The 26,368-nt window shown below is 40.9% G+C and overlaps 1 protein-coding gene across 1 annotated transcript; it reads right to left on the minus strand.

Annotated features, from left to right (window-relative positions):
• Positions 1–780: 780 nt before the first annotated feature.
• Positions 781–24,995, minus strand: bckdk (branched chain ketoacid dehydrogenase kinase). Its single transcript, XM_071542887.1, has 11 exons — positions 24,661–24,995; positions 21,941–22,009; positions 19,723–19,833; positions 17,108–17,155; positions 16,103–16,222; positions 15,859–15,957; positions 14,487–14,560; positions 11,051–11,179; positions 6,360–6,449; positions 4,834–4,989; positions 781–3,715 (listed from the first exon to the last, which is right to left on the minus strand). Exons 1-11 carry the CDS (start codon positions 24,904–24,906, stop codon positions 3,571–3,573), a joined length of 1,287 nt encoding a protein of 428 aa, XP_071398988.1. The 5' UTR covers positions 24,907–24,995; the 3' UTR covers positions 781–3,570.
• Positions 24,996–26,368: the final 1,373 nt, after the last annotated feature.

Consider the following 26,368-nt stretch of genomic DNA (forward strand, 5'->3'; position numbering starts at 1 on the left):
AACGCTCCATGGGACACTTGTGAGAAAGGAGAAAACTGTACTTTTATCAGGGTGACAAGGACTGCACCATCTGTATGTCATCATAGGCCAAATCCTAAATGGCGTGAAGAGTACTGGTGTGAACCTAGACCAGGATTAGATGTTGTACAAAGCCCACCTTGCAGCTACGATGTGATCCTGAACCCTTCCTAGCTCCTTGGACCAGCACCGATGACTAAAGCTTGACCAACTCTCTCCGGGCTGAGCTCCCAAATTCTTGTGTTCAGCCTCGCTAAATTCCCCCATGTCAATGTGAAAGATGTATCATTTTGAACGTTGGGGAAATAGCGGATTGCTTCTCTCTTCAGTGCGTTGCTGTGAGACGGCTTGGAGTCGATGGCTTCACGTCTCCATTTTAGTCCGGCAAGAAGACCTCATGCTAAAGTCCCCGCGAAACCCCTTCCAGTAGACTGGTAATTGCAGTGAGGGGATATAAGGATATCTGTCAATAGAAAGAATATTATGCCTACATTTGCTTTTTGATAGGAGGCTGATAGGAGTGATGATGATTTTCCTTGTATGATGTTGCAGCCCTTTTTGTTTTCATGTCACTCTGAATGATCAGGCTGCTCACTCTGTTGATGCTGGAGGAATGTTCAGTTATTTTATTGTTGCACTAATGGTTAAGTCACTCCGGATGAGAGCGTCTGCCAAACGCATACCCACATTGGAACTGTAGCTACAATGGAGTTTGATGGCAGAAAATATTTGAGTGATGTCACCTTCCAGCTAGAAGCTCTATCAATGTTGTTGCAATTTCTAGTGGTTGCTAATATAGGTCAAATATGACTTAATGCCCCTTTGATTCACTTGGAGGTATTTTTATTCATCAAGCTTACTGATAAATGCAGATGATCATACAATGGTGTGTCAATCAGATTTTGTCACTGTAATGCTAATACTGGTTTCACAGCTGAACTTTAATATTTCATAAAAACTATGAAAAATCAATCAACAGATGACAAGATCACCCTCAACTTCCAACCATGTAGAGTTTAATGTCTAAGAAATCCTGAACACAACATGAAATGTCTGGGAGAAACAAAATTTCAGTGAATCAGACAAAACAGTCCATGGCAGCACATTTTGTCAGTAACATTATTCCAATATTTGGTGTTGTACTGGAGATGACATTGAAACACATTTGTATTAGTCCTCATTCCTGACTGCAAAAGTTATTCATGATACCACTTGTAAAATGGAAATCTACTCAAAAGTGGTCTGTCCTCTTCTCCTTTCAAAAATATTGATATAAATTTGAATATACTCAATATTATCCCCAATACCAATACCATAAGAACCACAATCTTTTTTTTAGTCTGTCTGCAGTTTTATTTTTAGGCCAGCAGATGGCAGACAGTGCACATTCAACGCTTCATGAATTGAATTCAACCAGGCCAGAGTGGCTGGTGGATTCCAAAATTCACTAGCCACTTTCTACACTTCACCAGTCGAATATTGGAATAGAAGGGACAAACCTTCCAAATTCACCAGCGTTTCGGCTGCAAAGTGGTGTTCAATCCCCAACCTGCTTCAAATGCACACGCTACAAATGTATCTCATACCAAAACCTTCAAAGCCACAAGGAACACATTATTAACTGATACACACAGCCTCAGTAATGATGAAAATGCAGATACCACATGCCCATCTCCAGCATTCCGGTGCCTTGATTTTGCAGTCAGCTCATTGCAGGGATCGTCCCGTTTTCCATTTATAAGTCTGTACAATTTACACAATCCTAAAGCTTTTTCACTAAAATCTTCAGACTCACTGGTGTACAACTTTTTACTCCAGTCTAATAATATAACCAATATTTAACATGTGCAGACTCTCTCGGAGGCAAAAAAGGAAAAACAAACTGAGCAACTTTTGCAATACCAATTTCTTCGACTTTTGTAAGAGGTATTGGATTTTCTACCTTGACCCCTTCTGCTAAAGACAAAAAAAAAACAAAAAAAAAAACGATAATCTAATATAGTAACAAATGATCCCTATAGAGGAATTTAGATAAAACTAAAGTGTAAAAGTCACATTCAGGTTGATCAGTTGACAGCTGGTGCTGATTGGGGAATGTTCAACAAAAAAAAAAAAATGGAGAGAGAGAGGAGTGCTGATGGTGACACAATCTGCAGTATAATGAAGAATTTTCAGAACTTCTAAACCTAATGATTTTGATTTCATATATACTATATATGTTGTATTACACCTGGAAGTTGTCTAATTCATACTATCTTTGACCCATCCCGGAATGTGATCTTGTACAAAAAATGCCTTCCAAAAGAGCACTCTTTTTGAAATAGAATTGAAATACTTTCTGAAAAAACATTTCTAGAGTCAGATACATCAACAACAAAAAAAAAAATGAAGATAAACAATACTTTTCTGGTATATTGTACTCTGCAATGTGTTATAATAAAGCCCCAAAAAAACTGCTATAATCAATGGAAATATACTGAGCATTTCAAAAAAAGGGAAATCTAGTCATTGTGCAAAAACATTTGAAGTTTTGAAGCTAATAAAACTGATAGACTGATGTGGTATAGATTTGCGTGAACTGATAAAGGCAGCAAAAAAAAGAGAACGAGGAAGTTAGTAAAAGTCTGCATGCAGTTGGACTAGCATCACACAGTAAGGCAACTGAACATCTGCGCTCACTGAACAAAGACGTTCATCCCGGGTCTCTTTGTTCTCGAAACAGAAAAAAAAAAAAAAAAAAAAAAAAAAGACAGAAATCGATTAATGAGCATTTGGTGTTTTGGCAGTTTTGTCTGTAGCTATTATCCACAGGTGAATTGAGAGGAGGTTTTGTAGAGTGTAGGTAAGGGTTCTCAAGGTTTGAGGCTAATCCCTTATAGACCTTCAATTTTGATACAGTAAGAAAGAACTAAAGATTTGGTACTGCAATACTACAGCTGTATTAAAATGTCACGCGACGTTTGCGCGGCTTTGTCCAAAAAAAACCAAAACACTTTTGAGGAGATTTAGACGGGGGGGGGGGGCGCTGGAGTGTGAGAAGGGAAATCGCCTCTTGGCAACTTCGTTTGAAGCCTCGTCCTCGAAAAAGAATCTCGCCGAGGAGGAGGAGGAGGAGGAGGAGGAGGCTACGCGACAAGTAACTTTTAAAGGTGAACCGGATGAACTTCTTTAAAACTGAAGTTCCTTTTTCCTCCCCGCTTCTACTTCATTAACATCAATGTTCACTACCATGCACACTCTGTCCTGGTGACCTAAACATTCAAAAGTTCACAAACCCCTTAACTTCAAGAGGACATGCCACAGGGTACAAAACACAAGAGAAAACAACTGAAATAGCTTATAAAGAGTCTAAGGCAAAAAAGGACACGTAGTGGGGGTTGGTGAATTCGGGAGCTTTCTGACCACATACAGGCTATCACCTTGCGGACCAAAGTATTATCGTAGCCCCACGCTAGCTTTGAAATGGACATGCTTTCCTGATGGGGGAACTCTCTGTACTTCTGCGGGGGCCCCCCGACTCCTCTGCGGGGGGGAGGGGTCTGCGGGAGGCCCTCAGACTCGGAAGCTCTCTCCCTTGCCGTCGATGTGGCGCAGGCGCAGGTAGAGGTCGGTGCCGATGCCCTGCATGGACTGAATGGACACGGAGCCGCCCAGGTACTCGGCGTAGGCCCTGGAGGTGGGCAGCCCGAAGCCGAACCTGCAGAGCCCAGAGACAGACAGAGGAGCGAGGCTTTAGACTAGGCTTGGGCCCGATATTCCATATTATCGGATATCGCGATATTTGGTGAATATCGCGATTTTTCCCGCAATATCAAATATGTTGTACAAGCTTTTAAATTAATAGATTATAGGTTTCTAGGTTTAAAAAGCTTGTACGACATATTTGATATTGCGGGAAATATCGCAATATTCACCAAATCTCGCGATATTTCCCGCAATATCAAATATGTTGTACAAGCTTTTAAATTAATAGATTATAGGTTTCTAGGTTTAAAAAGCTTGTACGACATATTTGATATTGCGGGAAATATCGCGATATTCACCAAATCTCGCGATATTTCCCGCAATATCAAATATGTTGTACAAACTTTTAAACCGATAAACCTATAATCTACTAGTGGTAGGATAGTAAAAAAACCCCACAAATAATCATACTTTAAGTAAAAAAATTTGTCTTTTTAATTCAAATGGGTTCCCTTTTCCACAATCAGCAAGTGTTTCTGGAAATATCAGGAAACAGCTAATTATACCAAATGGGCGCCGTTTCCTCCAATGCTTGAATAGTAAGATCAAAATTCTAAGCTGTTAAATTTTTTTTCTATTATTCTAGCCTAGAATTTTGAGGTAACTTGGAAGAAATAAAAAAATATATATATTATCGAATATTGCGATATTTGGTGAATATCGCGATATTTCCCGCAATATCAAATATGTTGTACAAGCTTTTAAACCTATAAAGCTATAATCTACTAATGGTAGGATAGTAAAAAAAAACCACAAATAATCATACTTTAAGTAAAAAAACCACGATAATATATCGTATATCGCGATATTTTGGCGGGACAGTATCGCCGACTTTAGACAGGTTGGAAGGAGGAAGTCAAAGCTGTACTGCTCACGCCTGGTTGAAAATTATCTGTTGTGATGTTATAGGCAAAACATAAGCCAAAGTGTAGGCGCAGTGTAGTGAAGTGCTGTGTAGGACTGAAGAACGACAACAGAAGGTAAATACAGGCGGATCTATCACAGGGGAATATAAGCATCATTGCCTCTGTACTGGGAAACACTCAACAGGGACATTCTGTACTCTCTTACCCGTGCATAGGGCCGGACTGGGGGCCGCTGTTGGTAATGTTGTTCAGGAGGTTGCTCATGCGGGGGTCCTGGGCGCTCTCCTCGGCCGTGCTGAAGTGGTAGTCCATCACCTTGTCTATTAGATTATGAGGGATGCCACCACCACGGTCTGAAATCCTGACAAAAAAACCACAAAAAACAACAACGGATGAGCTGAGTGACATCATCATGAGTGGTGTGACATCATCATGAGTGGTGAACACTAGAGATGGGACAATAGGCTTACCGCAATAAAAATTCAATGAGTATGACTGTGCAAAATTATTATTTTTGGGTCACAGATCTTTCCAACAATGGCATTGACTTGCTAGAATGTAAACAACAATTTCAAAATCTCATTACAAAGTGCAGATCATATAATTTGGATGGAGAGCTTGTGAAATTGTGATGAGCAAGCCGTCTCATTTGTGATTACTACAGCAGAATACAATGGAGCTAATATCACAATTCATTTTTCTGCCCCACGATACGCATTGTCACACTTTTGTATTGCGATGTATTGACCTTCGATATATCGTTATATCGTCCCATCCCTAGTGAACCTGCCAGGCAGGAAAAAATACGACATGGGAGACTACAGCATGAATCAAAAATTTAATTTTTGATTTGCTGGCGTTGATTTGGTTGCATTTTCCATTGCCAATTGTAAAAGGAATGTGACCTAATGAAAAACGTCAGCATGTGTAGATCTTATTATTTCCACTCTGATGGGAGACCATGTGCCACAGAGGGCCAAGAGCCTGCAGGTTTTCATTCCAAACAGAGTGACTTCCCTGATAAGTCCCTGCTCCGTGTGTTAATCAGCTGGTGGAATGGATACTTTGGCCCTCCACGACACATGGCTGGCTCTGAAGACTTAAAAATGTACTGCTGTTACTATATTCCAATTCACTCAGTGATTATGCGTGCAACTTGGTTCGTGATTTGGCATGACTGCAGTATTTGGCTATTTCCAATATTGAAAAATGAAAATGTGGTCTTGAAAAATACAGCATTTCCAGAGGTGTGGGGAAATTTCCAAATATTTTGTTTTCATTTCTAGAATCACAATGTGACCGGTTCAAATCCCCACTCCCAACTGTTCTGTCAATGCCACAGCGGTTAAAAGTGTTGATGGGACGAAAAAATCCGATATACATTGAAAGGCTCTTCCAAGAAATTTAAAAAGATGTGGGGGCCTTTCTTTGCCTATGCAGAGAACATTACCTTCCCAGTTATCCCTGAATAAGATCCCATTTTATTTTATCTTATTTACTTATTATTTTTATTTATTTATCCTTATTCTGGCCTGATGAGGTTATAGTGTTTACCGTAGTATGTGAAATATGACCAAGCAAGTTTTTTTTTTTTTTTTTTTTTACTGTACTACCATGTCACTGTCACTTACAAGCGCTTTAAATTATTGTCAATTTGTGTTTAAAAATCAATAAACAAAGTTCATAAAAAAAAAAAAAGTGTTGATGGAATTGTGACAATTAGCCGCTCACCTGATGACAAAGTCGGTGTCGTTATTGGCAATGGTGACGACCACGTCGGGCACGTTGTACGGTGTGTCCAAGTGGCTCTCCATGGTGGCCCTGAAGGGACAAAAAGGTAGAGGTCATGGGGAGTCAATGGTCACTGTGGCACCAGTAAAACAGGACAGTCTCTTTGTCGTGCAGTCTTCTGTATATGGAGGTTCCTGAACTTCCCTTCTGGACATACATATCATATAGATCAGTGGTTCTCAACGTGGGGTCCAGGGACCACCAGGGGTCCTTGAGGGGGTTCCAGAGGGTCCCCAGCAAATGGAAGAATTGTTAAACTTCACCATTATTTCATTTACAAGAAGTTAACACAACTAGATAATGTAGAAGAATGTCTGTTTTGATCATAGTTTCACTGTTATCTCTCTACCTACAATATAGATAGTCATGGAATTCTGGACAAATCATATCTGACAATAAAAATATTCTCAGATTTGGGTCCGAGAGACAAAATCTCATCAAATGGGGGTCTGTGGCCCTAATGTGGACTAAATTAGGGGTCCTTGATGGGAAAAAGGTTGAGAATCACTGATATAAATGAACTGTTATGCAGTGTATACATCCTGATGAAGGCATGAAGCGAAAACGTGTTCACAAACTAATAAATGCTTTTACATGAATTGAGAGAAGAGTACATTTTCATCATTTTACTTTTAAGTCTTACCACACAAAATTTTGTGTATTTTGCATTAAATTACCCACAGCTAGTTTAGAATGGTAAACCATAGCTTAGTTACTCTGGCTTTAAATTCCTTCAATAAATTCCATCCAAACTAATTTGTTTTAACAGCTATAACTGACTGCACCTAAGACACATTGCACAGTGTTGTTAAGTTGTTTTGTGTGTTGATCCATGACAAATGACTGTTAAAGTTTGACAGAACTTTCACTTCTCACTTCCTCATCAGAACTCTCCTCTAGCTCACCAGCAGCACCCCTCCCATGCCTTACGCAAGCTCACAATAAGACAGTATGCACTGCCAGTTTCATTACAAGACTTATTTAGACCATACTTAGATAACATTTGCTCAAGGTTGGTGTGGACTCCTAGTGTCATTACCTTAAAAATGTCTTAAAATTGTCAAAACCCTTTAAAGAAATGTGTGGCTCTCTAAAATGAGCTGGACTGAAGGCCCTTGCAAAGTTCATATTATCTGCAAAACATTTTGTGGTTGAATGCTCACAAAATGCACTGACTGCCTGCATCTACTTTTCAAACATTATGGCACAATAATTGTATTGTATTCCAATTTAAAAACCAAAATAAAGAAACAAAGCTGGCAAAACCAGACTATTCCTGATGTAACACAGCTATTGAGAGTTGTGAAACAATAGATGGGAAGAACAACAAAAAGAACACCAGGAAATTATTGCTAAGAGACATGTAGTGTTTAGTAAAGCAGATGTGATGCATATTGTACTACTAACCTTGTTCTGGATTAATCTAAGTGGACATGCAGCACAAAGGAACTAAAAAAATAAGACCTCTAATAACTGCATTTAAGACATTTTCAGACTTTTTAAAAGACCTGTGAATCACGAACATTGCCTGGGGTGATGTAAACAAATGAAAATGCCATGTCATAATTACAAGAGTCTGCAGACAATAGTTCAAAACCACCCGTTTTCTAAATAGCCCTTTGGGTCCTCTCCTCCCTCTGCTGCTCTCCTCCTCCAGACCCAACATTCACCGAGATGAATGGAGGGAACGCGGCCGAGTTTAGGCCCGGTGCCTCCTGCCAAAAAAAACGGAGTGTTCCCAGGCCTGGTCATGGTCAGGCCTGCCACCGCGCCAGGCATGGTGAGAGCAGAGACTGGGCCCGCAGTACAGAAATAAAAAAAACTGCCCATCCTCTCTTATCTCAAGAGTCGAAGATAGGAAGAACGCAATTTTTGGTCACCTTGGTCTCCTGTCTTAACTTTACTATCTTATCTGAATCATAAAAGGACCAGTCCTGTGATGATGCCAAAACCATAAGCTGCGTTTTAAGTGAGATACGACAGTCCTGAAATGCTTATCTGTCTCTGGAAAAACACCAGACTTCAACGATTTAAAATGGGGGTTTTCCATCAAGACAGAACCCATTAAAATGACTTTACAAAGTATTAGCCCACATAAAATGTAGTAATTTATTATATTATCTGCCAAAAAGTTATGTTATGTGTCCAGCATTGTACTACTTAATTGCCACTTTATTACGTCATGAGTTTTTATTCCTCTTTTTATTACATTATGCCCCGCTGTTCAAGGTTTCCCTGCCCTAATGTGAAATTCCATTCCATTCCATTGACATGACCTAAAAATGTTCTTCCTTCCTGGTTTGTTAATGTTCCTCTATACCGCTAAACTGTTCAACTCCAGCTGAAGTGAAAAGCACCATCTAATGCAATGAATGCGTGAAACAAGTTGTACATTCCACAAGTTGCAGAGTAAAATACATTCTGGTATATTACAGGACAGTGACCCATTTATCAAATTCCTTGACTGGCAGTTATGCTGAGTCGCTGCAGGGGCAACCTAAAAAACACTCCCTGTATTCTTTCCTAGGTCTGTTACACAATGTGTCTATGTAACTGTTAGCCTACTTCCAGTGGCTTAATCATGGCCTAACTCTAACCATAGAAATCACAGCTCACCACAGGAAGTCCCTCTTTTCTATTTGCTCACTATTCTTAGGCTCTTGCAGCTACAGCATACATCCAGCGTATGGCCTGTAAGCTTCTCTTCCCTTACTTTTTCCCTTGTGTAGCTTTTATGTATTATATGTGTTCTACCATGTGAGATTGTTTTTGTTTTTGTGTGAAACTGTTTTTTTTTTAATGTGAAACTGTTTAAGCTGCCATCTTGACCAGGACTCCCTGGAAGAAGAGATCCTGTATCTCAATGGGACATTCCTGGCTAAATAAAGGATAAATAAAATAAAATAAAATAAAAATATACACGAAAACAATGTGCAGGACAAGCAGAAGAAAACAAAAACAGCTTGCTGAGAAGCTTCCATCAACAAGCAAAGATAATCAGAAAGAAAAAGCAAGCAAAAAGGCGAAACAGAAGTTAATCCAACATGAAATGAGATGGAGGCAAAGGCATGTACGCAAAATTAAAAGACAGTAACCAAAAATGGAAAATTCAGCAAATGAACAATAGACTCAATATGTTATCATCAAGTTCTGTTTTCCATTTCAATATATCAGACAATTCAACTGTGGTGCAGGTTGGCTCCAACTCCTCTGAGGCAGCAATACAGGCTTAAGGTGAATGGCTGACTCATCAAAACTAGTTTTGGACCAAAGGTCAAAGCAATAAAGCAAACTCAAAACAAACATGAGGCATTACAATGGGAACACATGTACTGCTGGCTGCATGAAAGGATAAGTTCGGTGATTTTTAACCTATTCATAGTATTCCCATGATGTCACATGCATTTCCTACCAATATAGCGCTTTACAATACACACAGCTCATTGGCTGTGCTTGTCATTCGATTGTAATCACCTGTTCATTTATTACAATCGTCTGTTATTTTCCTACCAAGATGGCCGTGTGGTGATGTAACAGAATTCTATGAATATATCATTTGTCTCTTCCATACCTGTAGTACTTGGACCCATAGAGAATATTGACTTCAGAGTCAGCTGTTGCTTGAAACAGCGAGCTCCATTGCCTCTTGCTGCTAACAATGAGTCCAAACAGGGTTTGTCAAAAAAGCTGTTTGTGGCTCCACAGGGGAGTTGAGAGTAAATGGAAAAGTTGCAAAGTACATAAACTAAAATTAGCTCCGTTTTAAATTCCGCCATTATTCACACTTTGACTAATCAGGAAATCGTGGAACTATTTTTCTCTGTCTAAGGGTTAGTTTGGTAGAACACTATCCACTGAGTGAAAATGGTACAGTGCTGCTGCTTTCTGGGCCATGGACAGAAATACGTAGGTTGGTCGCCGTATCGTTTTCATAGACTGGCTTTTTTGGAGATATTTTGACAAACAGTTTGGACTCATTGTTACCAGCGAGAGGCAGCAGGAGCTCGTTTCAACAGACAGCTGACTCTGGAGCCAATTCTGTCTGCGGGTCCAAGTACAGGTATGTCCAAAATCAGCAAACTTATTTTTCTGATCGGTCCAATGAATGCTCTTGGCTTTGTCCCCCGTGCTTCCTACGCCCCTGGTGGTGGGCAGGACGGGGACTGGGTGTTGGTCTAGAGGCGGAGAAAGGGCAGTAACAGCCCACTGCAACAACACGGTGCCTAACTGACCAGTTCAGCAGACACCTTATCTACTGGATTAACTGACAAACACTGGGCTGACTGACAAATGCTGCTTGAGAGGGCTATTTGTTTAGGTATTAAGACTTATCCCCAGGAGGGGAATACTTATCCTAGCACTGCTGGTGTGTAATTTGTGTTACTGCTTAGGGGCTTCTTGAGTGGTAAACAGTAACACTGAGAGAACCCATCTCAGTGTCCTTTCACATGTTACACATACAGTACATTTGGAGGATATAAAATGTGTGTGTATTATACATTTCCAATGAGTAGAGTTCCAAAACCTTATTTTCCATCTAGAGCTCGGGGTCTTTGAACACACGAGTAGAGATACCCAAAATGTAGATGGTCAAATAAACTGTGGATTGTATGTTTAAGTGGTAGTGTTACCTCATGGCATTCTTGAGTAGTTCAGGCAGGATGTAATCCAGAGGCAGAGGGATGAAGGGGAAGCGAGCTGCCACGTGTCCGTTGATCCTCACCCTGGGCGAGTTCCCATACTGGTGCTCACATAGGCGCCTGGTGGACATGAGGAATACACAAGGGGCATTTACCAATACACAGGATCTGATCGAACGAGCCCTTGTGCTATATAAGACGCCTATGTAGAGACCTGGCTTCAAACAGGGGAAGGGGTAAGTTAAGAACAGGTATGTCGTTGGGCACCTCACATCACAGATGTTTAGAGGAATTATGCTGCACTGACGTCACATGGGAAGAACAGTCAGAAGTGAAAGGTTAAAATGGTTAAAAATGGTAAAAAGTAACGACTTGTGTTCATGTGTTCAAACTCATGCTAGCCTTTCCAAGCATGAGGAAGTGCTGGCTATCAGATGTCAACATCTGTTTCCTTATATCCTCAAAACCGCATGTTTTGGGATCGTTTCAAGTAGTTGGTTCGGATTACATTGGCAAACTAGAAATAACCTCCTTGCGGTTGTATGCCTCCGCCAATAAGCTTTGTTTTATCATTGCGAGGACAGTCTTTATTTATTGAACATATATAATTAATGTGATTATTAGGTCAACTTAAAGGATTTTGGTGTCTGTACAAGTAAGTCACAGCACTTCCACCGTTTTCGTAGAATGACCCAAGATCGTTTTCTCAGCTACAGTGGTAAGCAAAACATTGTGATGTCACAGTGAAGTTGACCTTTGAACTTTTGGATATAAAATGTCATCACTTCATCATTTTATCCTATTAGACATTTGTGTGAGATTTTGTCATAATTAGCGTATGAATTCTTGAGTTATGGCCAAAAACGTCTTTTGGTGGATATTTGGTGCCACCCGAGTTCGAATGGCATTGTTCTCAGCTGGCCAAATGAATCACACTACAGGAATAAACACTCTACAGTTTGAATAAACTGCTCCAAAAATGCTTGGTGTGAACGCACCCCTGGGAGTACATACAGGAGATACACTGGGACAGCAGTCAATACATAAAGTTCCTTTTAAACTAATCAGGGAGGATGAAATGGTCAGGTTTTACCAAGCTAAACTTAAAAATATACTGTGATCAAACATGTAGATGTTGAGCGTTTAGTACTCTACCCATAGACTTACATTGTTCTTAAACAACTCAATCAATGTCAGTCAATTCTTATACTAGAAACTCATGGCAATCCCCGCTAGGGCCGGGTATCAAGAACAGCTTCCAATTTAGTCCTGGTTCCAAATTGCCTAATCCCCCAGAATCGATAGGCGGCCGGAAAGCTACAGAAATGTAATTTTACGAATGATTCCTCTTATCGGTCATTAAGCAGTTTAAACAGCTGGATGCTTCTCCAGTAGCTGCGGAACAACCTTTTCCACCCCAATCACACGTTCTGAAGCCAAACGATTGCAAGGTGGGTCCAAAAGTCTGATATTTTTTCCTCATTATCTCCTGGATTTTCCGCACTTGTTCTGACCGTCACTACAGCAGCGAGTGCAATCGGAAATATTGTAATTACGGGTAGAGAGAGCTTGAACGACCCAATAAAGTGGTAAATACAGTCAGTGGCAAATATTTTGTTTTTGTTCTGTGATGTTGACCTCCAATTACTTGTTTTCTTTCCACTTGTTCTTGTATTTTGTTCTCTCAAGTAAGGCACTGTGCCAAATGTGCCTTAGCTGTTTTGAAGTAACTTGGAGACAGGGGTAACTACACAGCAATGTCTGTCTTGAATAATATTTACAGATCAAGGACTATGTGAGGAAATATTTTCCCAATCTTGAGAAAACGCAACCTACTTGATATGATGATATTTTAAAAAGGCGGGGAGCAGGGAAAACCACCTAATTTCTCGAATCTATAAACCAATGTTAGATATGAGTTCTCCTTCTATGGGAAAAATTAAAGTACTTTGGGAGCAGGAACTGGGATTGAATATTGAGGATGAGCTTTGGAAAGGCACATTAGTGAACATACACGAATGCTCAGCTAACACTAGACACTGCCTTATTCAATTTAAGATTATTCACAGACTACACTATACCAAGGCAAGACTTTACAAAATGTTTTCACATGTTTCCCCGCTGTGCAATAAATGTCTTATTGAGGAAGCCACTCTTCTCCACAGCTATGTCCTAAACTGACCCTTTCTAGACTGATGTATTTAGAACTTCATCAGATATGCTACAAGTAGTACTGAAACCTGACCCACTTTTGATTGTGCTCGGGGTATCTGCTGACCTGTCCACTCTGCCGAGGTGCCGACACCAACTGCTGTCTTATGCACTTATTATAGCAATGGAACTGGTTTTAAAGTTTTGGAAAAGAAAGGAGGTCCCGTCCGCTAAAATGTGGCTGGAAGAAATGACAAGACTTTCTCACCTTGAGAGACTAAGATTTGCTCTGGCAGAGAGACTCGGGTCAGTGTGATAAGACTTGGCATCCCCTTCTCCGTTATCTTGACACCGCAATTTGACCTGACTTGTAACGCTCCCTTATTAGAGTGACCCAATGTCTGATGGTCTGAAGTCCCTGGGTATGTGGGGTGGGGTGGGAGGGTGGGGGGGTTTAGGGGTAGCCTCTTCAGTAGGTGTGCTCCTTAATTTTTTATTGCTTTGTCTGCCTGCGTGCTCGTTTCTGTTTTTTTTTTGTATGTTGCAAAATTCAAAATAAAAAACATTTGAACTTTACAACAAAGTTAACTCCACTAAAGCTGTATGTAGTCTTTTACTCCTCCTGACAATTTATACAGTAGGAATCGATGAGAATCGATAAAGAATCGGCCCGATAAGAAGAACCGGTAAAATCCTAACGACATCCAACCTAAATCACTGCACTCCATGGACCTCAGTTGTATCTTTAAGACAGGATTCAGTTAGCTTGGATTCAGTCTTATGCACTCAAGTGTAGTTTTGGCCTTGATAACCTGCCAATCCGCTGATACGGTGAGGGTGGAAAATGGTGACCTCCACCTAGTAGCTTCCATCTCCACAGAGTCTGGCCGTGCCTTGGGTTGCACCTACCTGAGATGATCAATCAAGGAGCAACATGCAAGTCTACCTCACCCTGGATAACAGCAACAGATAAATGCCTATTTGCTAGCTGCCTCAACACAAACTTCTATGAGCGAGTCGACACGCCGTGCCCCTGAACTTCAAAGTAAAAGTCACTGGCTCTAAAAAGGACGTTTGATAAGATAACAGAAGATAAGACGGGGCCGATAGCTCGTACCCAGCCACTGAAACATGTCTGTGCCTGAAACCTTATCAGCTGAACTCTGACTTGCCAGAGGCAAAATGAGGGTAGGGAGTCAACAGAGCGCTCATACAGTAGTGGAAGGTCATCTAAAAGCCATCGACGACCAAATCCGAGTGAGCAAACAACACTTACCTCGCAAAATCCACCCACTTCTCGATAATCTTCTTTGGGGAGAGACGCCTGCATATGATCCCCACAAAATCGGGCTGAAATGAGAATGGAAATGTTTAAAATCTCACTACTTTGGGGCTGCTTTTTTAAACAATCTCTTCTCATTATCAAGTGACTTCTCATTTTACATTGTTCTACTGATCTGTCTCAATTAGCCGTTTTGATGCAATTGTTCCTCGACTGCAGGGTGAATGATTTGCTCTCTCCTATGCATCCTGCTAATTTAGGATTTGGGCTGGCATCAACTCATTACAACGGCAGACTGTTCTCCATCCAAGTGATCCACACTGAAAATTGTGCAAACACAGCACCTTTCTGAGAACAGCCTACAAGCCCTAACTGTTCCCTGACGTATTTATGACAGCTATGGCAGGGAGCCGGTGCCAACTTCTCAGAAACAAAAATACTGGAGACTTTGTGAATGTGTCGGGGCATGATTGGTGATAATTAGGGTTAGGCTTATAGCAGGGTTCCCTCACTCACTTGGATGTCTAAATCAAGGACTTTTCAATGACTTGCAAGGCTTTGTTTGGTGAAATTCACTCAAAATCGGCAGGTTTGACACTGGTCAACATTAGACATCATAGAGGCCTATTTTTTTTACTCCTGGTCTTGTCAAGTCAAGAAATCATCGAGTCTAGTAAAGGCAGAAATGCCCCAAAAAAATTATCTTAAAAAAATTGCTGCTATATCAATGCAAATATCCAGGCATGTTGATGAATTTGGGTGCTATACTTTAATAAAAAAAAAATCAAGTACTTTCAAGTAGGGCTATAATCGAAATTTTATCAAAATCGCAATATGGCCTACTGCAATTTTCAAATCGCAGGAAGCACAATATTTGTTAAAGGTGAAATGTGTCAAAATAGCATTTTAAAGTAAATATTGTGGTGCTGCAGAGATGTCCTGGCCTACACATCATATTCTACAGACTTAAGAAAACATCTTTGTTTGGTACAGATCCCCGCAAAAATCACACCATAATCATTTTAATACGTTTTTCAATGAAAATGAGAATAATGATGTAAAAACTATCATTCCCTCTAATATGGCGAATCATATCGCAATTGCAATATCAGTCAAAATAATCGCAATTAGACATTTTTTCAAAATCGTTCAGCCCTACTTTCAAGGCCATCCATGTATTTACAAAAACCTTTAAGACCTAACTTTATTTTTCCCAAAATCCGCAAACTTTCAAGGATTTTCGAAGGCCGATCAATTGGAACTCCGTTATAAAAACACGCTCGTCCTTCTCTCTAAATGTAGGAAAACAACACAGTGACAATATGAGAAAAACAGAAGAGAAAAACAGAAACAGCCGGAGACGTACGTTGTCTTCGTGGAGGGCGAGGTGGTGCGTGGCCAACATGCGGATCCCCAGGCGAGAGCAGAGTGTCGTGTCGAGGAAGCTGCGGATGATCGTCTCATCCTGCAACACCGGGGAAAAAAACAAATGGCGGGGGGGGGGGGGGGGGGGGGGATTCCCGTGGGTGCTTTTCAGCTGACGAAAGCGGGGGGAAAAAAAATGTCCTTCATAAAATAAAGCCGATGCCGAAACACACGCGGCTTTTTACCTGGATGTGTTTGCGACATTCCCTGAAGCCCTCGGCGAGCATGGTGACCACGTCTTTGTGGTCGTCCAGGAGCTGCTGCACCAGCTTACTGAAGCGAGCCTCCACCTCTTGGTCCTTGATCTGTCCACGGCACGGAACCCGCATCACATCAAAAGGACCATTATTGGCGTTACACTGACGAGTCTCTTTTTAAAATCGCTTTTTGGATTCAGCTGTTGAAGATTAGCCCTGTGTGTGTGTGTGGATTTCTGCGCTCCCAGCAACCCGGAGGCATCGATTTAGGGTTCAGAAGATTCTTAAAAGGAATAGTTCACCCAGAAATGAAAATTCGGTCATCGTCTCCTCCCCATCATGCCAGTTGAAACACAGGTGAAGTTTGTCCATATAACACACAGGGAGGCTGCCAGCACAACTCCATAGCAGCCTTCTCCAAAACAACTGAAGTCAGTGGGGACCAGTTCTTCAGAGTTCCAAAAAGACCTACAGTATATTTACACCATCATTTAGTGCAAATCTGAACTACAGCTGATTGATTTGCAACAAATAATGGTGTATAGGTCTTTCTATTCACAGTGTGATTGTTTGGCTGTTTTTGTTCTGGAACTCTAAAGAACTGGTCCCCATTGACTTCAGTTGTTTTGGAGAAGGCTGCTACCAAGTTGTGCTGGCAACCTCCTGTGTGTTATATGGGACTAACAAATTCACCTGTGTTTCATTTGGCACGGGTGAACTATTCCTTTAAAAGCCGTAAAAAAAAAAAAAATCTTTCCATTCAATATCACTTTTAGTCCAAAACAGATGAGCCAATTCTGGAGCGGGGGCACATGCGGGGCTAATCGGACAAGTCCTAAAATTACACGGCCGCTGTAGACTGAGTTATAAATAAAGCCAGTTCCCCCCCGAGGCACCAGGAACTTGAACTTGGCTTAACATTCCCCACTTCTAAGAATGTGCGTGAGTGTGTGTGTGTGTGTGTGTGTGAGGTGTGTGTTGAAAGTCACTCACCGGGGGAAAGTCGCTAAGCACATGGTAGGCTCGGATGTACAGTTCGTGCTGTAAGAAAAGGGGAAGAGACGGGGGTGGGGGGGTTGTTGTGTTAGGATTCCATCTATAGACGGATTCTCTGTGAGCGTCCGCCCAACCGTACGGCTTTCGTATACGACCCACACACGGGCCCCTCGCTCTGGGCCCCCCCCCCCCCCGCGGCACAACTATGCCTACATGTGGCCTCCGTACCGAGAAATCTGAAGGAAGCCTCGACATGGATGGATTCCCGGCACGGATAAACAACTGACACTGAAACACAAGTCTGACAGTCTGTTTATGTATTAATGCGGTAACTCATCACTACGATCAACTCATCCTACAGGTAGATTAGACAATTTTTTTTTGAAGGAAGGAAAAGAAGGAAAAGAGCCGGGCTTTATGCAATCGACACAGAGGGAGAGGGAATCTGGGTAAAAGTTCACCCGCGCGACAAGACTCGCGGAGGAGGTAAAGTGGGTTATGGAGGAGGGGCCTGAAGGGTAGAGAGAGAGAGAAGCAGACAGCGGAGGACAATGTTCCCACACGTTGTTCACGGAAAGCCTCGGCAAACAAGGCGTGACGCAACAGAGAAGCAGGAATTGGGAATGGCACACTTTATCATTTCACTGATTACAATTCTGCCAGCAGCAAATATCACTGGCTGCAGCTACACTCCTTTTCAGTCTGACTTCTATCATCCGATGACTTGTCTTGGCTCATTGGGCTCTATGGGAGATGAATTGGGGTGTTATGTGCCTTTTGCCTCCTGCTGTGCTACACCTTTTGCTCTGTCTTTCTCTCGGTTTTGTTTTTGTTTTTTTCTCTCCACCATATATTGCGCTAGAAAAGAGAAAGCACTTATCGAAAGAAAAGACACAGCATACTGTATTGTCAGCAAGCGCTTAGTGAAGTAAGATCAAGAACCAGGATCGATGCATTTTGATTTTCTGCCACAAATGTTTTTGTCATTTCATTTCAAGGAAGAAAAATGTCGTTCTATAGCAGTTCTATTGGTCCATTTTTATGTACAGTTTATTTTTTTTGTTGCCAATGTCTTGTCTTGTCTTATTGTACTATTGTGTTGTGGAAACATTTTTGTACTTTTTGTTTTTGTACTTTTTGTTTTTATATTGTGCCCCTGACTGCAAGTCAACTTTCCCATCTGGGATAATAAAGACTGAACTGAATGACGTTCAGTGGCAGTGGAGTGACACACACACACACATCAGATTTTGCTCTCATATTTTCAAAACCAGACATGGAAGTGATTAGGCTCTGGCGCTGTGACGGGAATTCTGGACGCGATCCAGTCCCAGTCCCAGTCCCAGTCCCTGTGTGCAGATCAGCCGTGTGAAGAGCTGAGGAGGGAGAGCAGGAAAATCCGGTGCAGATATAGATCTGAATAAATCCAGAGAGGACATACAGTCATCTAAAGAATCAGATTTCTAAAAAAATAAATAAATGTTAAATCAACAGAAGCCGACATGATTCAGTCAGTGATTCAATGCACTGACCATCAGCACCCACTACACTTGCTTGAGCCAGTGTTTTTTTTTGTTGAAGAAATCATAATTATACGATAAACAGTGAACATCTGCAGATTTTGAAGCATATTTGATTTTGTCTGCAAAGCTTTTGTAGGGCAAGATATGTAAAGTAAAGTTTGGAGAGCGGTGAGCAGCAATAATGACCACCAATGAGAGCTCACCAGGCGGAAGAGGCGGAAAATTCATATTTAGAAATTACTGGTTGGAATGGAATTCCCTAGACCAGTGGCTCTCAACGTGGGGTCCGGGGACCACCAGGGGTCCTTGAGGGGGGTTCCAGAGGGTCCCCAGCAAATTGATGAATTGTTAAACTTCAGCATTATTTAATTTACAAGAAGTGAACACAATTAGAGAATGTAGAAGAATGACTGTTTTGATCATAGTTTCACTGTTATCTATCTACCTAGAATACAGATAGTTATGGAATTCTGGACAAAATCATATCTGACAATAAAAATAGTCGCGGATTTCATCAAATGGGGGTCCGTGGCTCTAATGTGGACTACACTGATATGAAAAAGGTTGAGAATCACCGCCCTAGACAATACTACATAAACAGTGCACACTCTATCTAGGTGTTTTGACTGAACTGAAACCCAGCCGTTCTCTCCTCTCTCTCCTCCTCTCTCTCTCTCCCTTTGAACGCCCAGTGCATGCCGCTCTTCCTTCTCGAGCTCCGTTTTTTTTGGCACAATAAGGTGAAAAACAAGTAGAGTTTGGCTTTAACTCTGGTGAAACGGCAGGGTATCGAAGATCCCTCACGACCGAACAGGTGAACGGTGAAACCTGTGTGAACCCTGATCCTGTTTCACCCGAGCTCATTTGCACCAAAACTTTCTTTTTTTTTTCTCCCCTCTTCTCATCGTGAACAATGCAGCAGGAATTTGGCGTCTGCAATCATAGAACCGAAGCGTTGCGACTGACCCGCAATCCCCTGGGACATTATGTTTTTACGAGACCACGATAGAAATCGTACATGGAGACTATATTATGAATAAAAAAAATGAACTGTAGGCAGAGGCTTTAGCTGGAGATTTGTGGACTCACCACTTGCAGAATGGTGGGGTTGCAACCGATGATGAAGGGCAAACTGCGGAAACCCTTTATGCGATGGGCGATGCGGACAGGCAGCTCCTTGTGTAGGTACTTGGCACTGCTCTGAGATCAGGAGGTGACAAGACACACACACACACACACACACAGATACTGGTGAAAAGCAAGAAACTAAAGAGACACAGAGATCAGAGAACACTCTCATTAAAGACAAACATTTCGCAGTGTGTTTACATTCTAATTCATGGTGTCTGCAAAGCTGGTTTCCTATTAGCAGCGGATCAGGTCTGACAGGTATGACTTCATTACATTTCAGCAGTGGTGGAAAGTAACTAAGTACATTTACTCAAGTACTGTACTTAAGTACAATTTTGAGATACTTGTACTTTACTTGAGTATTTCCATTTGATGCTACTTTATACTTCCACTCCACTACATTTCAGAGGGAAATATTGTACTTTCTACTCCACTACATTTATTTGACAGCTTTAGTTACTTTTCAGATGGAGATTTGACACAATGGATAATATAACAAGCTTTTAAAATACAACACATTGTTAAAGATGAAACCAGTGGTTTCCAACCTTTTTGGCTTTTGACGTCTTACAAAAAGCAGTGTGTAGTCGGGTCACATTTCAGATGTCTATGAGTTGTTAACAGCTCCACCAAATAGTGATTTTTCCCTCTAAACCTCACATGGTTTCATTTCAATAAATGTTCAAATCATCCAATATTTCAGCAAAAATACAAGATTAGAGAAAAAGTCCAAAAACTGAAAACAGATTTGTGTATCAGAACTTTGTTTTTTCTTCTTTCCTCTCCCATTAATCATCTCACGACCCCTCAGATGTATCCGGTGACCCTTTGGAGGGGCCCGACCCCTAGGTTGTGAACCACTGGACTAAACTAGCTCACTGTATATAAAGTAGTTCAAACTAGCTCCACCTCCAGCAGCTACAACAGTAACATGCTGCTTACACACTGATGCTTCAGTATTAATAATCTAATGATGTCATATATAATAAAATATCAGTCAGAGGGACCAAACCACTACTTTTACTTTAATACTTTAACTACATTTTGCTGCTAATACTTATGTACTTTTACTTAAGTAGGATTTTTCATGCAGGACTTTTACTTGTAATGGAGTATTTTTACATTGCTGTATTGGTACTTTTACTTAAGTAAAGGATCAGAGTACTACTTCCACCACTGCATTTCAGATTAAAATCTGAGCTCTCATCTTCTTCCTCATATAAACAAATACAGCCTCAACTGTTAAAGATCATGGGAATAACGTGTAAAATCGGTTTTCTTTAGATATAAAAAAAAATTAAAAAAAAACACTCCTCAACTTAACATTTAAAACAAAAAGAGTTTCTTTCTTCATTATGGCAATTTCATGTCTTTTCCATGACTTCCACATAAGCACTTCCATGACCTAAACCTGTTCTTCCTTCCTGGTTTGTTAATGTTGTTTTGCAGTCTCATTTCCACTGAAGTTGGGCTGAAAACCATCTAATGTAATTCCTGTGTGAAACAAATTGGAAAAATACATTCTGCCATATTCCTGTGAAGTGGCTCAGTGTAAAATTCCACAGTATCCCCCGACTTCCCCAGAGAATTAATCAAATTCCCTGAATTTGCCTGTCGGGAACACGCCTCTCTAAATTCCATGACAACGATATGATGTGATGTGATAATGAAATTGCATAAACGTTCTGCTCTTAAGAGCTCTTAGATAAAATCAGCATGTTGAGTATGTTATCTTTCACAAAAGGCGTAACTTCATGACTGCATTTAAAAGTGAGACCTGTTGAGCGCACGGGTTAAAATCAGGGGTTCTCAACGTGGGGTCTGGGGACCACCAGGGGTCCTTGAGGGAGTTCCAGGGGGTCCCCAGCAAATTGATGAATTGTTAAACTTCACCATTATTTAATTGACAAGAAGTTAAAACAATTAGAGAATGTAGAAGAATGACTGTTATCTCTCTACCTACAGTACAGATAGTCATGGAATTCTGGACACATTTTCAGATTTGGGTCTGAGACACAAAATGTCATCAAATGGGGGTCCGTGGCCCCAATGTGGACTAAATTAGGGGTCCTTGATATGAAAAAGGCTAAGAATCACTGGGTTAAATAACATTATTCCTGGGTCTTTTTTTTGCCTAGCCGCAGAATGGGTAGAGGAATCTGGATGAAATATTTACCAAGATGTGGTGTCCATCAGGAGACTTCCCAGCATACAGCAGGGTGGCTGGGGTCAGCCGCACCGAGGCCTAGGGAGAAATGAACACATAGGCTAGGATTAAGCCAAATTTAAGACTTTTGAAGACCTTATTAATGCTAGCTGGAATTTAACGTAAAGCTGCTGTAGGTGAGATAGGGAGGACAGAGCTCAAATCTCCGGAAACTCAAACTAACACAAAGAAACGACACGCCTCCCACTCCCCCTAGTGATTGACAGGACGGAGCCCCGCCTTCTGCCTCAGACGTCTCCTCATTGGTCGGATGAGTTTCCGCACATTTGCTCTTGGTGGCGATTTATTTTTATTACTTCTAAATACAGGGTTCCCACACCGTTTCACTGACGAAATGACAAAACTTTTCCATGACTTCTCCATGCTCCCTTTGCAAGTTCCCACGGCCAAATTTTAATGAGACTTAATTAAAAAGTAATCATCAAACCATCAGCTTCACTGACTTTAAGCATTAGTTTGTTTTTCACTTTAAAATCAAGGGTTGTTATAATATTCCTCGACTGTTTCGGAGCCAGCCACAGCTTCTTGTAACATTTTATAGTATTCAAGAAAATAAAAATCATCAACTTCACTAAACTAAAATTCCATGACTTTTCCAGAACTCATACCCAACATACCCACCGCAGCTTTAAGACCAATTTAACAACCAAAATAAAGAAACAAAGTCAGCCAAATCAGCCTATTTCTGATTGAACATAGCTAAAGAGTTCCAATCTCACTTCCTCCATGTCTAGCACCTAAAGTGTTCATTGGTTGGCACTTCAGAGACTGAAAGAAACACATTCTGAACTGAAAACATCACACATCTATTAAAAAAGGGCCAACCTTTCCATGTCATAGGTTGCATTGTCACAGAATCTAATCCTTTTCTTTTCCATAGCATTAGCTTAAAGAGAAATTATCATTTACCTCCTTGCAAACAGTAAGTATAGCACGTTTCCGCTTATTACACAGCTATTTAGCAAATACATTATTTGACACTAAATATGAATCTAAAATGATTTAGTTACAAGCTAAAGTAATTATGCCACAAGGTGTTACCAGTTAATTTGATTGGAAATCCACAAAATAGACCGGACTTCTTGACTGCGGAGTGATATGATTAGATTTCTGTTACTCAGAAATAAAAGAATGTCGTCATTGGCCGATCAGAATTGCGTTCTGAGTAAATATGTGTATGCCTATGTAATAAATATGCGTATAAATAAGTATTCATTAGTTCCCTGTAGTGTAAATTTAGGCTCCAAAAATTAACTTCATTAACCGAAAGTAATGAGTGTAAGGAACTAGATAAGTGCATGAGTCAAGAGTCGTGCGGCATTAAGTCGCAGGCAGCTGATTAACGCAGCGGTGCTTAGGAGTTTCACTTCATTTAACTTCATTTTGCAGTAGTCTGAACTGAAGTATTTTAACTATATTCAAATGTGGACAGTGTAACTAGTTTATTACTTTTTGGGGCATAGTTTACGAAAGCAATTTCCATAAATCTAGTGGTTGTAAATTGTTCTTCGTCTACCAGTTATCACCAAATGTTTAATGTTTGCTTGTGCTTTACAAGTTGGGACAACATCCACACAATATCCAATATCAAGCTAACTTTACTCCGGTGCGAGTATCGATGTGTAATTCGATAAACAAGCGAGCTTTTCAAACAATGAAACCATACACTATTATAGACTCCTTTGTGAGTTCGTGTAACATTAAAACAGGGCAGAAGTTTGGTGACCGGAGGAGCAGCCAGAACCAGAGCAGTCGTCCCCGCTGTCAAAACTGGCTGAGTCGTTTACATCTCCGAAACTATCAACTTTATTAACTTGGCATTGTCACTCCTCGACACCCACAGTTTCCACTGAATGCTTTCTTTGCGACCTTTTCTTGTAACGTCAATATCCCTTACAACAAATGTTTTTAATTATGTTCCACTGGGTTGCACGGATTTGCAACGTGATGGACGGTGTTCGTCTGAGATTAGCGAACGTTAGCTGGACAGACGGCCTCGCTAGCTAACGTTAAGCTACAGCACGATGATGGTACAACATCCAGTGTGAACACCCCGGTCCGGCCGTGATGCTGCATTCAGGTCCTATGAGTAAAACCCGTCAGAGTGACTTAACGGTACAGGGCAAGGACTTAAAAATGTTAACGTGTTCAAACCATCCAAGTATTATATTATCAATCTCATTTGAACATGTCAGGACACCACGGTCGGCAGAAAGCATTGGTTGCTCAGGTAACAAACTTTAACTTTGTGAGTGATACATCTGACTTCATGTTTTACAGAACCAAACACTGTAACGCAACCACAAACAACAAGTCCAGTAGGCCTGAGTAAGTAGCTGTTTGTGTTCTGGCATTTTTAGAGTTGTAATCACAAATGACTGATGTGATGTAGATCGTTAAATTTGCTTTACTTTACATGGTTTCATAATTCCCTACACTTTGCTACATGTATCTCCTTGTTGGTGATTAGATTTCACGACGTTTAACGCTTGAAAGCTGGCGTGAGCGGTCTTTACAAGTACCAAAGTCGTATTGTCTATGGTACGTGAACGCAGCGTAAACCTTGGCTAACAGTTAGCAGTATAGCCTGGCAAGCTATATAGCTAGCTACCCAGTTGTCACACTAGGGCTATTTGAGGGGCAAATTCTGGAAAACGTCGCTTTCTTACCTTTTCTGCGGAAGCATCAATTGCGGACTGGTTGTAAAACGACGTGACAGTTTTCGACCTCTCTCGTGCCAGCTCTGAATATCCCTGCATCGAAGACGTGGACCGAAATCTCTGGCTCCCCGTCTTTGACATCGGCGGCACTGTTTTGGTGTCTAGGGCCAGCAAGAGGCGGCTGAGCCCCGGCCTGGCTCTGCCGGTAGCACCGCCCAGCATCTCCAGCGCTATACCCACCACACCAGGACGCATTTGGAGACGAGCTGTGTGCGAACAGGGCCGCCCTGTGCTGTGTTAGCCCTGAATTTAACGGCTGCTACGAGGCCATCGGGGTCGGGTCGTAATCGTGCACAAAGGCACGTATCTGAATACAGTAGAGAAGGGTACAGAAGGGGCTTTATATGTATTGGCCAGTGGTGAAGAGAGCTGGGGAGAAGACACGGCGGGTCGGCCAATCATTAGTGAGCTAAGAGGCGGAGACAGCAGGGACCAGCCCATGCTACTGTAGTATCCCGCAGGAGAGGGCACACTGACACTGTAATGCACTGATGCACGTCGTTTAAAGGAAAAATCCACCCTAAAACACTTCTGGGTCCATTTTGTTGTTTGGTGGTGTATTTTTCTTATTCCCATAACTGTCCAAACGTAATACTGATGTCACAAAAATATTTTCTTAGCAACGATGGAGTTTGAAAGCAGAAGATTTTTCAGCTCTCTAATAATAACTTTTATTTGTATAGCACCTTTCATACGTGCAACAGTTTTGGAGTAAAAAAAGCCTGCATCCCCAATCTTCTTTTGAGTGGGTTTTGTACTTCTAACAAACCAGAAGGCATATAGAACAGCAGGGATTCTGTAAAGTAGACCGGTCCTAAGCCACTAAGATTTTTGTATACAAGTAAAAGGACTTTAAAACTCTAAGGGCTCTCTGGGCATTGACGAAAGGCATTCTGGGAAATGTAGGAAATCACTATAGGTGCAGCCAGACAGTTTGTATCCATCAAGAACTAATTGAGCCAATGTCTTCTCCATATGGCTGACAACGTTGACAGATGACTTTGTGGAAAAGCGAGTATCATCATCCAATTCATCTATTCAGTGTTAATCTAATCAATTCATTGAGCTTTATTGGCAGACATGCATGTGTCCATATTGCCAACGCATGGCATACAAACATAATTTAAACCAAAATATTTAAGATTTTATTAAGAGTCAACAAGAAGAACTCTAAACTAGGACACAATAAATCTGTATCTTCTTTCTGTGAATTATTAATGTATAATAATTATAGCAACAGATATAACAGCAGATCCTGCTTTTAAGACAATGAAATGAATGAAATAAGGAAAAAGGTTTTGCGCTGAAACTCCTTTATTAAATCAATAGACATTTGTACAACTTAAAACATGATAACATGGTGGGGTGTAAGGCTAGTCAATGATCTACATTCTGTTTAGATCAATGTAATCATGTACAGACTGAACATATTGTAACCTAGTCATATATGCATTTGGCAATCAATTGCCAGGCTGCATCGTGCGCTTTATTCATTTTGTGAATAATGTTTATAGTCCTCATAATGTTATAACATTACTACATACTGTATATAGTAAGGTCTGAACCTTGACCTTACAATAAAAGCCAGTTCACATAAAATTAATTTGATTTAAAAATATTTACATTTGAAAAAGTAACAGTAAACAATCAACCAATT

The sequence above is a fragment of the Centroberyx affinis genome, unplaced genomic scaffold (assembly GCF_046629955.1).
Source record: "Centroberyx affinis isolate AG114_WGS23_722 - 3 ecotype Tasmania unplaced genomic scaffold, CSIRO-AGI_Caff_v1 ptg000233l_1, whole genome shotgun sequence".
In the NCBI taxonomy this organism is placed as follows: domain Eukaryota; kingdom Metazoa; phylum Chordata; class Actinopteri; order Beryciformes; family Berycidae; genus Centroberyx; species Centroberyx affinis.

Coding starts and splice junctions, on each gene's coding strand:
- bckdk (XM_071542887.1), bottom strand. CDS start 24,906: ATGCGTCCTGGTGTGGTGGGTATAGCGCTGGAGATGCTGGGCGGTGCT. Junction 11,180..14,486: donor AAGTGGGTGGATTTTGCGAG/GTAAGTGTTGTT, acceptor CATGTCCACCAG/GCGCCTATGTGAGCACCAGT. Junction 6,450..11,050: donor CTACTCAAGAATGCCATGAG/GTAACACTACCA, acceptor TTGTCCCTTCAG/GGCCACCATGGAGAGCCACT.